We start from the raw sequence: 13,445 nt of genomic DNA, 5'->3' as shown, positions 1-13,445 counted from the left end.
TGCTAAAAATGTGTGTGTATATATATGTATATGTGTGTGTATACACACACACACACACATATATATATGGGGCATATATAGCTACAGCAAGACTAGATATGTTTATTGAACAATTTCAGAATCCAGTTAGTGGTAATATTTGATTGAATATCTGTGGGAAGAAACAGCTCCAAATTAGTATTTTTATTTATTTACTTTTAAAGATTTTATTTATTTGTCAGAGAGAGAGAGAGCACAAGCAGGGGGAGTGGGAGAGGGAGAAGCTGGTTCTCCACTGAACAGGGAGCCCGGTGCGGGGCTCGATCCCAGGACCCTGAGATCATGGCCTGAACTGAAGGCAGATGCTTAACGAACTGAGCCTCCCAGGTGTCCCTCCAAATTAGTATTTTTAAAGTAAGTGTTTGTAATCTCTGATTTTTGAGGAATAGGTAATACTCCATTTTATTGTTCTTTGAGTATATTGGCTAAAATGTAAGTTTAAGATAACACTGAGGTAGATTAAGAAATATTTAACCTGTGATAGTACCTGCACTTTTTGTACATTCCTAAAGAGAGTAATAATCAATAAACAAGTATTTATGGAGTGCCCATTTTGCACATTATGGAGCCTGTGAGGAATATGGGAAGAGTCTGGTTTCTTATAGGCTTCTCAGGAAGAAAATACTAACAAATGAAACAGATTCTAATATGAGCCACTTAACACTAAGCTGTGCTGCAGGGAGTCTCAAGGGTGTGAACCCTGGAAATGTCATCCTTGTTGGAGTTATGAATACACCGCACCCAAGCTAACTTCCTACTATTGCCTGAATACCCAGTCTGTCGGTCTTCTTAGGAGATAGTACTCCTCATTATCACTCGGATGGAGTACTCCTGTACTCCTCATGATCACTCGGGCTGAGGGCAAGAGATGGATTAATGATGGCTCCTAGGTTTTTAGGCTAAGCAATGAGATAAATAATTTACTGGACTTATGGGACGAACAAGTTACACGAGAGTGACAATAAGTTCAATACGTCTGTGTGAAAGTGTCGTATCAAGTGGACAGTTGAATATGAATCTTTAGCTCAGACAAAACACCACCTACTATGGAAAATGGAGGTCATATGCCTCCTGTTACCATTTGCTTGGTAGCATGGATAAATTATTGAATCTCCTCCAATTAGTGTCTCCACCCTGAACTTTGAGTTCTCAGGGAGTGAGACAGGAATATAGGAACCATTGTTCTTCAAACAGAACTGGATCATCAATTATTTTCCTCATTTACCCTTTAAACCATTCCTTTTGCACTTAGAATTGAATGCAAATGCTACATCTTAGTCTACAAGGTACTGCATAACTTAGTCCTCATTTAAAATAATGATATCAAACACATATCAAGTGCCAGGCACCATTTTAAACACTTATGACTCTATTTTGGGGCACCTGGATGGCTCAGTCATTAAGCGTCTGCCTTCGGCTCAGGTCACGATCCCAAGGTCCTGGGATCGAGCCCCACATCGGGCTCCCTGCTTGGCGGGAAGCCTGCTTCTCCCCCCCTGGCCCCCATTCCCCCTGCTGGTGTTCCCTTTCTTGCTGTATCTCTCTCTGTCAAATAAATAAATTTTAAAAATCTTTAAAAAAATAAATAGTTATGACTCTATTTCATCATGACAACCACTGATGATGTACATTATTCTCTCTCCTTCACAGGAAACACAGAGGAATAAGTAACCCATCTAAGGTTACACAGGTAGTGAGAAGTTGAGCCATATTTGAACCCAGGCTGACTGGCTCCAGAATCTGGGCTGTCATCTACTACACTGTTCTCCATGACCATTCTTTCTTGCCAGAAAAGGGAGACGTGCTCTGGACTTCTAAAATGTCTTCTAGCTCTAGCAGTCTATGATTTTACTCAAGCGCTTTTTTTTTTTATAAGTCCTTTCTCCAGTTCTGCAATTGTAATGTTTTAAGAATTTTATAATAAATTAAATTAGAATGATCATTTAGTTTAATCTAGGGAAATGATGTGGATTCTTATTCTGCTTTCATTCTATTCTATTCTATTCTATTCTATTCTATTCTATTCTATTGTATTCTCCAATAATATGATCCTCTGCCATACCTATTAACTCAGGGAAATGACAAAAGCTAAAGCACCTTGTGATTGCAGCTTCTGTTGCTGACATATTCACAAATAAAATCCAATAGTCATTCTGTTTTACCAAAGCTGGCCATGAAATTCTCTCTCTCCCACTTACAATGTGTATTAAACAAAGTACTGTAAAATGTTTTAATGAATCTTTATAAAATATCTGGATGCCCAATTTTTCATGTAAGAATCAATATAATGAATGTAATAGTGAATAAATGTTTCATGAACCTAGAAATGGAGTTGATTTTTCTTAATAATTCTATCAGGCTACAGACTATTTTGGAGAATGGCCCTGTTAAAAAATAAATTAAATATAACTCATTTGTAGTGTCTGTTCTTCAGATATTCTGAGCCTGCCAATATGCTTCAAATTTAACATCTTTGTCTTTCTCTTTAGATTATTTTTAACAATTATTTATCCCCAGCCCAAAAACTTGGCTGTGAAATTAAAATTGCCATTAAAGTTGCTCATGACTACTAGTGGCTATTTTTGTTTTTCTCAGTCATTATATATATTTCATATTTCCTGGAAATAGTTCTACTCTTGAACAGAACTCCATCTAAATAGGTCCATTATAATTAAAGAGATTAACATTTGCTCTTAACAGACAGCTGATAGTGAAATAGAAGAGTATGTCTCATTTGATAAACACTTTTCAAGGTTCTAAGACCTTGGCAGACACCAAGATGATGAGACAAGACCAGTGTGTTCTTGTTTCCCCACTATCTCACTGTGCTCTATCTAGAACTGAATCCAAAAGAGAGAACTGGACAACATCAGCCACACTGAAGAGCAGGAATGGAAGGCTTGGACAGGCCTTGGAAAAATTGCAAAGGCCTTAGTACCACAATCGTTCCTTTCTTCACAACTTTCCTTGACTTTCAATCCTGGCCTCCAATTTGTCCCAGCGTCCTTCGGCGACCCTGGGCCCCTCCTATCCTGAGAAGAATGTCAGACAATCGAATTCACTCAAAGGTGTTAGTGAGCTAAGTGTTACCTCACAATAGGGTCTCTGCCTTCCAAAAGACAAGCCTGGAGAGGACAATGCCAGGCCATGATTTAATGAGTTACCAGTGACAGGTTTAAAGCATGACTATGGAAAGGATCAAGTGGTTTTGGAGGAAGCCTCTCTTGCTCCCCTTCAAACCACTTTACTGCCTATTTTACTCATTTTTGGCACAAAAGTTTAGGCCCACAGTTGGCCACAAGCAGTTTCCAGAAGGAAATTCATTCTCATCACTTAGGAAAATGCTTTCAGGTTCCAGATAGTGCCAAATCGTAGACTTAGAAGCAGTCACAGAGAAAACTTTTTCATCTATAAACCTGTCAGGCTAGATAATTTCTAAAATTCTTTCAAGTTTATACATTTTTGAAATTTTTCATATTATCTATCCAATTCCTTCATTTTTCCAGATGAGGAAACTGATGTCTCCAAATCTTCCTGAATCCAGTCCTTTTCTCTCAGCTTTATATTATCCTGTCTACATGCCCCATAGCTATTGCAAGTGTAAGTTCTCATAAGTAAACTGATGTACTTACATAATGTATATTGTGGGTTGATGCAAGAATTTCCTAAATATAATCCCATAGCTGTCTAATCCATCCCCTGCACTATCTGTTCATAGGCTGATACTTCTAAAATATAAATCTTATCATGTCCTTTCTTTACTTAACATTCTTCAGTTTCCCCAGTTGCATTTAGAATAAAACCCAAATTCCTTAGCATGGCACACAAAGTTAGTGATCTAAACTTTGTGTCATTCCCAGACGTTCTCACACCCCTTCCATCTCCAGCCCTACAAGACTCCTTACAAGCCCCTGCACAGATCTCACAGGCTCCTGAGCCCCTGCCTTTGCCCATGCTGCTCCCAGTGTCTTCCCTTCCTCCTACCCATGCGTCCTTCTAGAGTAAAGCTGAGATAAAGGGTACTTCAGGAACACTGCAGTGTATGCTTCCTGTAATATTTATGAATATCCAATTCTGGTCAAGAGAATAGAGGACATTAAGCATAGAAACAAGACAAAAAAAAATAGATGACATTAAGTATAGAAATAAGTAACCTGAAAGACATCTTAGACATCATTAAAGTAAGTAGGAAGGGACAGAAAGACTATGTAACATCAAATAGCCATGAAGCTCTCAGGGAATTCCATATTCGTGAAGTCTTAGGCTCCCTGTTGGTAATGTCCTACCTGGCCCACTCGTCCTCTGGCCCAGACAGAAAAATAAAATCCATAGCTGCTCAGAGGCTACGTGTCAAGTTCCGGCTGTGGACGAGAGTATTCGCCCTCTGTAACAGAGCAAGTTATTTTACCTCCAGGCACCCTACATCACTGCTCACCCTTACTTTGGACCTCTTAACCATCCCATCAGCAAGGAAAGCTGACTGAGGGACAGAGAGGGAAAGAGAGAGAAGACTGTGAACCTGTGAACTCCAGGATTTGGGGAGCATGGCCCTTCCTGCCTGTTTGCAACCTATTCTAGTATATTAACCTACTCGACTTCCTTTTCTTGCTGTAGGTTTTAAGTTGACTTAATAAGCCATGTGACATGTGCATCTTAATTTGGTCTGTGGGCCTTTCTGTGTTTCTTTCTCTCTGGGACAGGCTTCCTGAAAGTATAGCTGGAGGCTACCAGGGCAGTGAGGTAATTTCCCAATGCACAAAGGCATCCTGTCCCCTCAGACCAGGTCCAGTGTCCTTCCTTGGCACTCTTTGAAAACATCTATGACAGCAGTTAGCTCTCCATGTTACAAAATTGTTTTCATGTTTTACTTCTCATTAGACTGTGACATCCTTGATGTTGGGGACTCAATCTTCTTACTCCAAGCACCTAACATAATTAGAGACTGACACGTTTTTGTTAAAGAGTCAATAAACGTGCTGTAACTAATTAGTACCAGTTGAAACCAGAATTCAGGTCTTCTGAATGCACCATTAGGCAGAACCAGAACCTTACAATCTCTCAAGGTCTTGAGTAGGGGTGCATGAGAATAAAATGCATCACTTATATCTATGTCTTCCTGGAGGTGTCTGAGGTGGGGAAGGCAAAAGTATTGATCTTGGTTACCCACATGGAGACACCAAACTGGATCTCCACCGCGGAAGTCAAATAGAAAACAAACCATGAGCTAGGATTTCTAAAATCCTACCAAGGTTCAAAGCCTTTTTCACAGAGTAATGGCCTCAGTGTCTCACCCCACCCCACCCCCCACCCAAGATATCCTCCCCTCCACCGTCTTGAGAGGCAGAAATGACAACATACATCACCTTTACTCTAATTCTGGATAGATCATATCTATTAGATGAACATTAACCTCAATTAAAAGTTTCATGGCCCTCCACCCAGTTCCTTACTTCTTGTTATGACTTCAGTGAGAATGACAGGGATTTTTAAAATCAAATGCCTACACCAAGGGACAGGTAGCTACTTACAACAGTCTCTTTGAGCAGAAACTGAGGCAAATAATCTTGGTGCTTTTCTGCTTCCCACTAAGCGCACTTCTTTCTGTCTCTTGTGATTTAAGCCTTTTATCATTGACCCCTACATATTAAGCCTCATTCTTTTTCTCTGTCAGTCTTGATCAGTTGTTCCATTCTCTCTTTCACTCTTTTCACATTCTTTTCTCTCTTGATCTCCTCCTTATTCTCACTCTTTCTTTCTTGTCTTTTTCTCTTCTCTTTCCAGCTCTTTTGGTCCACTGCTCAGTTCCTCCAGCAGGGTCTCAGAAAATGTGATTAGGAATGTAACTGCAAGAAGATACAAATGCAAAACCGAAGCACTGAGTTCCAAATGACACAAGGATTCCCCAGCCTGGTTGTCATTGGCACTCTACCAGAACTATAAAATTCTAGAAAAATATCAAGACATAATTCATTCTAATGTATTTTCATTTACAAAGTAATCAGATGCTCTGAAGCTTTTTTTGAGAAGTAACAGGAAAGAGGAAAGTGATCTTCCATTAAACAGTGTGCATAATAATTTGGGGGAAGTGTTGGGAGTCAGCATCTTAAAATTGTCCTATTTTTCCCTATCTTTGAAAAATAATTTAGTTCTTAACCTATGATATGCATTAAAATGTAACTGACAACCATAAAACATAATTTCCATGCATTTTTTCACGTAAAGACATCCCAAATGCTGAAATTAAAAATTCAAACTTTTAATGGTATTTTGGAATAGTCACATATTAAAAAAAAAACAAAACTGTTTTACATTGCCAAACATGGTTCTAAAATTGAGAAAGCAAAATTCCACACCACTCAGAGTTTTGTACAAAATTCTGCTAATGTAAAATAAACATTTTCCCTTAAAATGGTAGTATTTTAATATATTTTCATAAATGTTTTTCCTTTGTATTCTACAATAAAGAGAAAAAATAGACTCTTCCAAAAAACCTAAGGTTTGAATGCCAACTCATGTATATTTTTTAATTAATAAAAGTAACATAAATCAAATAGGCATACCCAAAATGACAGTCACAGATTGTGCAGTATTTTTGCTATTTTGTCAGTCGTCTTCTTCTGTACGTTTCTTTTAAAACAAAGTTCTCTAGGAAATTGTGTCCTCTTGTGGTCACTGGCACAAACAACATGTTTTGTGCAGGAAGAATCAATCAAAACAATGGAAATAGGACTTAAGGCTTCAGGAAAAGCCATTTGTGAAAAAAGGAAATCCCTTGAAGCGTAGAGAGATGAAAGTCATGAGTAATCAGAAAAGCAACTTGATCTGGAAAAACACAAAATATAAACCATTAGATTTAGATTTAAATTGCCTGATGATGAAAAAGAGAAGATAAAAATGCTTACTAAGTAGGAAGCCTATGGCCATGATAAAAGCCTCTATGAATAACTACGTATTTCTTCCATTATTTCTTCAGTTACTCCAGCAGCTCCCCGAAATAGGTGAGAGTGTATTTCACCAAGGTTAACTGGCAGCAAAGTTGGGACACAACCTTTCTAGCCTGCACACCCAATAAGCCAATAAAGGTGTGCGTGGGGGGGGGAGGCTCTTCAAGACTCCATACTTTCCACACTCGGATTCCTCTCTACATACGAGTTCAGCATATTATGCTTCTTTACCTTATCCTCATTTTGAATGCAGAATGTCAGATATTTTAAAGATTATTTGAAAATTTGATTGGCTCATTTGAGGTGCTCTTGGCAACTCAATTTTTTATGCTTTATTCTTTTTCATTTTATTTCTGGATTGAAAGTTTCACATTTTATAATTTCAGTTCCTTAAAGGGGTTCAGAAGGAGAAATATAGAATCAGTTAAATTCATAAATTAAACTATCCTTAAGAGAAAGAGAATGCTCTCTTATTTAGGGCAAGGTGTTCAAACATCATTAAGGCTGCCTGTGTTGCTGAGAAAGAATCTGCTTTCACACAGTTATGGAAGTCACTTGTGCTGACACAAACTTTATGTTCCACTTTGATAAAATTCTCTTACTTCAGTATCAAACTAGGCAATCCCTGTGGAGTGTCCAAAACAAGATGAAATCTAAGATGTACAATTTCATTCAACTGCAGCCTTCTCCAATTTGCGCCCCCTTCTGTGTGAACGCTCCTGTGCTTCATTCATGCAATTCAGAGAAATGATTTCACAAAACTCTAAGCCAATCTACAGGTGGTAGGTCATCCAAAGACTAAGAAGAAAGAGTAGGAACAGATTCAAATACTCACCTTTTGTGCAAATCCAACTCCAAAATTTCCTATCTTGCTAACAATTCTATAGCATATGTATGTTTCTTTTTCTTCTCTAAAAGTATTTATAAATGATTACTGTTAAGAGAATGCCAGTGCATATATAGTCAAACTGGAAGAATACAGATACATACTTAGTGCGTACACTCAGTATGAGATTCCTAACTTTGTTTCTTCTAACAGTAGTTTTTTTCAATTTTCAACACAGCACACATTCCTCAGGAAGGACTGCGAACATGCCAAGTTTGCAGTTTTGAAAACAAAGCTCGTTTTGAATTATCTGAGTGCAAAAGAAAAACTTTTTTGTTTTCAGTTCATTTTTTTTCAGGGAATTTATTTTAGAAGTAGACAAAATTATTTAATTCCAATTAATCCAGTATTCCCAAAGAAGGTAGTTCTCCACTACCGTCCTTCAAGTCAAGCTGAGTTCAGCCCCAAAGGGAAATTTCTAAAACTGTTTTTAAGAGCCTGAAATTAGGATTTTTGAACTAAGTCTGCTTTCCCCAGCAAGTGTGGACAAGAAAATTGTTAGATAAAATGTTAGGTAACATACAGCTATAGATGAACAGAGCGGGACAAGCCGGCCGTGAAATATTACAGTTTGCAAAGTAGGGAGTATCAAGCCCCAGACATTTTGAGAGGTAATTCATTTGGCAAGCCACAGCCTTCTGCTCAAAAAGTAACCTGTAGGCACTCAAAACCCCTCTTATTCTCATCCTCCACTCCTTCGAAGAGTTCAAGAGAAATTTCTTCTCAGAACTAAAGTCATTCATTGTGACTCTGTCAGGAAGATTCCATGCTGGGACGGTTCTAGTTAGGTCATTCATTTTAAACTCTCTTGTAAGCATTCTGGCATCGAGAGCGAGAGCACAGCCTCAGCCCCGGGGATCCCTGGTACCCAATGGCCAGGCGCTCTTCATCCCCTATAAGTTCAGTGCCCAGAACAGGGTTGGGTTCACGTGTTTAAGAACCAGTCTTGGAGACTGATGACTTTGCAAGTCCAGCTGGCTAACGATCCCTGGCTCCTGCACTGCTGTGGACTTGGTTTCTCCTCCAGCTCCTCTGCCCTCATTTCCATCCTCCAACCCCAAATCCCCTTGGTCAGGTAAGGTTTCCCTTTACACTTTGCCCACACTTTCCTGTCTTGATTACCCATAGCCACAAAGGAAAAAGCCATCTCTTTAGTTTTAAGGATTCCACTAAAGGGAAAAGAAAAACAAAATTAAGATTTGAGATTGATCTTAAAAAAAGAGAGAGGTAGAGGTGGAAAATTTTCAAGATTTCTGCAGCCACCTTCAAATAAAAATTGTGGAATAATCGGCAACTCGCATTTATAAAAGAGAACACTTGGTAGAGTGTGGCAGAATTTCTGCCTTACTCTCAGCTTCCAAGAGATAAAATCCTAAAGGCAGAAGACGTAAACAAAAGGGTGACTTATCACAGTGCACTTCGTTTTAAGGATACCTGCCTGCATACTATAAGTGGAGATATCCTTAATTTTCAGACAGGATCTCATTTTAAAATAGGGCGGCGACTCTCGGGGCAGGCCAGTTGGCACGCTGTGGTCATTGTTTCTGCATATTTGTAAAAATGGTGATAGCCAAATCCCGCAAGTCGCCCCTCCCAAGAAGGCACAGCCTTGTTCGACCCCCACGGGAGAGAGGGATGCCTCTAGCCCTCACCTCCCCCAGAAGTCTGAGCCCTTCAGTCAGCTCCAGGCACTCCAGACCCCAGGGTTTCCGGACTGAAACTGTGAGCCTCAGCGAGGCAAAGCCACATGGCCTGCCCTCCAGTCGCCTGGGCTCCCTCCTCCTCCTCCCCACACCCACAGCCGCGACCCTCGGTCAGGCCCAGAATGGAGACTTTCGCTGAGCTAATTCTCCTCTGACAGGCCAGTCTGGGGAGAGCGTGAGTGGAGCTCGGCCTGCGCAGGGCACACAACCTCGGCACCCCTAAATCTCCCCCCCTGAAAACCGACTACTGCTTTTGACCTCTAGTTTGCTTTGCAACTTAACGGTGAACACGAAATGGTTATTCTATCCCAACTCGTTCCAAAAAAGAGAAACAAGTCTGGCATTGCAAAGAAGGGTTTCTCTTCTCCCCTGGTTTCCCTTCCAGCCCACCAACTTTTGTTGCCTCCTATTTGCCAGAATATGCATCAACACCCTCTTTGGGGCTCTGGGGCTCGTTGTTGTTAACGTATTCGTTAGAATGGCTTAAAATACAAAAGTGTCCAAGTAACTGGAACGCGTTTGGGTCACAGGAAGCATAATTGTCCACTCCACCTCCTAGGAATGAAGGGTGGAGAAGGTGCGTCTCACAACCATCAGCCGCGCGCGTGTTCGGGGGCTTGAACCCCATCGCACTCTCACTCTCTTAGGAGCCTACCATTAGAGGTCACAATGTGGGGCTTTATTTGAGAGTAGGGTAGGGATGAAATGGCCACAGGGTCCTCCACCTTGGGCTGGCAGCTCAGGAGACCAGGGCCGCAGCGAAGACGCTGCACTGTCCCTCTCCGGCCCCGCTGCCTTCTCCAAGGACAGGACTGACTTCGGAGAAAGAACGAACTGTCTCTAGCACCGTCGGAGGTGTAGTCTTTTGAGTGGCAGGAAGCCTTTAGACTGGGTCACTGTGGAGGGAAAAGGAAGGCCCAGATGCTTCTCAGGGAGGGGTGAGAGCAGGCCGGGGCACAGATCCGCAGTCCCCGCGTCGCAGCCACGTCTTCAAAAACGCCCACGACCTCAGGGCCAGCCACGGTGGTTTGGCCTTTGCGACTCTGGGGGCCCGTCTACCTGGCTATTGGGGGGAGCTCCGCGGTTGCCAGTTATCCTGCTACTGCCCCCATCCCCAGCAATCCCAAAGCGGCCCCACGGACCTAGAGGGTACAGGGGCGAGATGAGACATCACCCACTGCGTCGAAGCTGTTGCTGCCGCTGCTGTCACAGCCACTCCGGGAGGGACTGACACCGGGGCCGAAAGGTCCCCTCCGGCCGCTTTCCGGGGCTGCGCTCGGGTGCGGGGGCGCGGCCCGCGCGCTCGGACGCGGAAGGAAATCGCCCCGCGCCCGCCTGCGGAGGGCGGCGGAGAGGGAAAGGGGAGGGCAGCAAGGAGGCGGGCAGAGGGGCCGGCCGCCCGAGCCAGGTCGTTTTTGAATGGTTTGGGAGAACGAATTGTCAGACCCTGAGGAAGGGGGGTTGGGGGGGGTGGGGACGGGGAAGCGGGGCTGGAAAGCGGAAACTTTCCTATAAAACTTCGAAAAGTCCCTCCTCCCCACGTCAGGCCAATGACACTGCTGCCCCCAAACTTTCCGCCTGCACGGAGGTATAAGAGCCTCCAAGTCTGCAGCTTTCGTCCAACTCCCAGACACCTCGCGGGCTCGCCGGCACCGGCAGCGTTTCCAAGAGGCCGAGCAGGGTGTGCGTGCGGCCGTTGGGCGCCTTCTTTTTGGACCTCGGGGCCATCCACACCGTCCCCTCCCCCTCCCGCCTCCCTCCCCGCCTCCCCCGCGCGCCCTCCCCGCGGAGATCCTCCCCGTCCCTCCTCCCGCTCCCTCCTCGGCGGGCCGCACCGCCCGGGCCGGCGCCGCGCGCGGGGGAAGCTGGCGGGCTGAGGCGCCCGGCTCTCCTCCTTTTCCCGGGCCGCCCCTCTGCCCCGGGCCTGCGAGGCCGCGCGCTGCCACCTGAGAGATGATGCAGGACGTGTCCAGCTCGCCAGTCTCGCCGGCCGACGACAGCCTGAGCAACAGCGAGGAGGAGCCGGACCGGCAGCAGCCGCCGAGCGGCAAGCGCGGGGGGCGCAAGCGGCGCAGCAGCCGGCGCAGCGCGGGCGGCGGCGCGGGGCCCGGTGGGGCCGCGGGCGGGGGCGTCGGAGGCGGCGACGAGCCGGGCAGCCCGGCCCAGGGCAAGCGCGGCAAGAAGTCTGCGGGCGGCGGCGGCGGAGGCGCCGGCGGCGGCGGCGGCAGCAGCAGCGGCGGCGGGAGCCCGCAGTCGTACGAGGAGCTGCAGACGCAGCGGGTCATGGCCAACGTGCGGGAACGCCAGCGCACGCAGTCGCTGAACGAGGCGTTCGCCGCGCTGCGGAAAATCATCCCCACGCTGCCCTCGGATAAGCTGAGCAAGATCCAGACCCTCAAGTTGGCGGCCAGGTACATCGACTTCCTCTACCAGGTTCTCCAGAGCGACGAGCTGGACTCCAAGATGGCAAGCTGCAGCTATGTGGCCCACGAGCGACTCAGCTACGCCTTCTCGGTCTGGAGGATGGAGGGGGCCTGGTCCATGTCCGCGTCCCACTAGCAGGCGGAGCTCCCCACCCCCTCGGCAGGGCCGGAGACCTAGGTAAGGACCGGCGCCTCTGCGCCCCTTCGCCCTTCCGCCGCTCAGGTGGCAGATGGACTGACGGCCGGGCCGCGGCTCCCCGTCCACCTTGCCTTCCTCACCCCCGTCTCAGCCTTCCCACCCAGCCTGGCACCGCCACCTCAAACCCCACCTCCCCCCCCCCCCCCAGCGTCCCTGGAAGGCAGGTCGGTCCCCGCTAGGGAGAGGGGCATGCGCCCCGATGAGGAGTGTGCGTGTGCGTGAGTGTGCGTGACGGACAGGAGGGAAGACTGAGAGAGATTCGAGGGTCACGGGTATAAGGACGGTTTTCTTGCCAGGGCCTCCCTTTCCTTGGGCTTTAAGTTTTCGTTCTCCTTAAAACAAATGCTTCCAAATTCCACCTCCTCCTTCTTTCCGCCCACCCACTTCCTCTTGCCCTGGGGCTGAAATCCTTCCAGGTTGTTCAGCGTAATTTCTCAGTAGTGGTGATAAGAACAGTGCTCACTAGTCTTAGCAAACAGCCACGGAGACCTAAACAATAACCAACTTTCCCCCTCTGGGTTTTTGCAGATGTCATTGTTTCCAGAGAAGGAGAAAATGGACAGTCTAGAGACTCTGGAGCTGGATAACTAAAAATAAATATATATGCCAAAGATTTTCTTGGAAATTAGAAGAGCAGAACCCAAATTCAAAGAAACAGGGCGTGGGGCGCACTTTTAAAAGAGAAAGCGAGACAGGCCCGTGGACAGTGATTCCCAGACGGGCAGCGGCACCATCCTCACACCTCTACATTCTGATAGAAGTCTGAACAGTTGTTTGTGTTCCTTTTTTTTTTTTTTTTTGACGAAGAATGTTTTTATTTTTATTTTTTCATGCATGCATTCTCAAGAGGTCGTGCCAATCAGCCACTGAAAGGAAAGGCATCATTATGGACTTTTCTCCATTTTAAAATGGTAACAACCAGAGGAATTTTAAGAACGTCTTTAGAAATAAAAATACGGGGATTAAACTGACTTGCAAAATCACAGTCAGTTAATTCCTTTTTACATTCTTCCTCTGAGAGAAAAAAAAACTTAAAATACAAAAAACAACATTCTATTTATTTATTGTTGACCCATGGTAAAATGCAAATAGATCCGGTGTCTAAATGCATTCATATTTTTATGATTGTTTTGTAAATATCTTTGTATATTATTTTTCTGCAATAAATAAATATGATTGAAAATTTTAAGAACCTTAGAGTTTGGTCTATATTTTTAAAACTCAGGATTAAGTTGGAGGTAAATATCTACT

At 44.6% G+C, this 13,445-nt stretch overlaps 1 protein-coding gene and 1 long non-coding RNA gene across 11 annotated transcripts in view; one reads left to right on the top strand and one right to left on the bottom strand.

Moving 5' to 3' along the window:
• LOC118548987 (uncharacterized) overlaps positions 1 to 11,045 on the bottom strand; it is a 30,022-nt gene extending 18,977 nt beyond the window's left edge. For all 3 annotated transcript variants that reach the window (XR_013442779.1, XR_004923844.2, XR_004923845.2), the window contains exons 1-3: positions 10,715 to 11,045; positions 6,600 to 6,861; positions 5,568 to 5,882 (exon numbers count right to left, since the gene is read on the bottom strand). This is a non-coding gene — a long non-coding RNA (uncharacterized LOC118548987). The remainder of the gene's footprint in view (positions 1 to 5,567; positions 5,883 to 6,599; positions 6,862 to 10,714) is intronic.
• A 140-nt stretch (positions 11,046 to 11,185) lies between these two features.
• Positions 11,186 to 13,445, top strand: part of TWIST1 (twist family bHLH transcription factor 1) — a 90,451-nt gene continuing 88,191 nt past the window's right edge. For 5 of the 8 annotated variants that reach the window (XR_004923837.2, XR_004923839.2, XR_004923838.2 and 2 more), the window contains exon 1: positions 11,187 to 12,173. Coding sequence is in view for 2 of the 8 variants with exons in the window: in XM_036113172.2 (XP_035969065.1) it covers positions 11,526 to 12,131 (606 nt within the window). In the remaining 6 variants the exon portion in view is untranslated. Of the gene's footprint in view, positions 12,174 to 12,722; positions 13,387 to 13,445 lie in introns of those variants that run through there. The other 3 variants (XR_004923841.2, XM_036113172.2, XM_036113171.2) reach the window with 2 other exon arrangements.

This window comes from Halichoerus grypus, chromosome 12 (assembly GCF_964656455.1).
Source record: "Halichoerus grypus chromosome 12, mHalGry1.hap1.1, whole genome shotgun sequence".
NCBI lineage: Eukaryota > Metazoa > Chordata > Mammalia > Carnivora > Phocidae > Halichoerus > Halichoerus grypus.
This window is presented reverse-complemented; position numbering and strand designations above follow the sequence as displayed.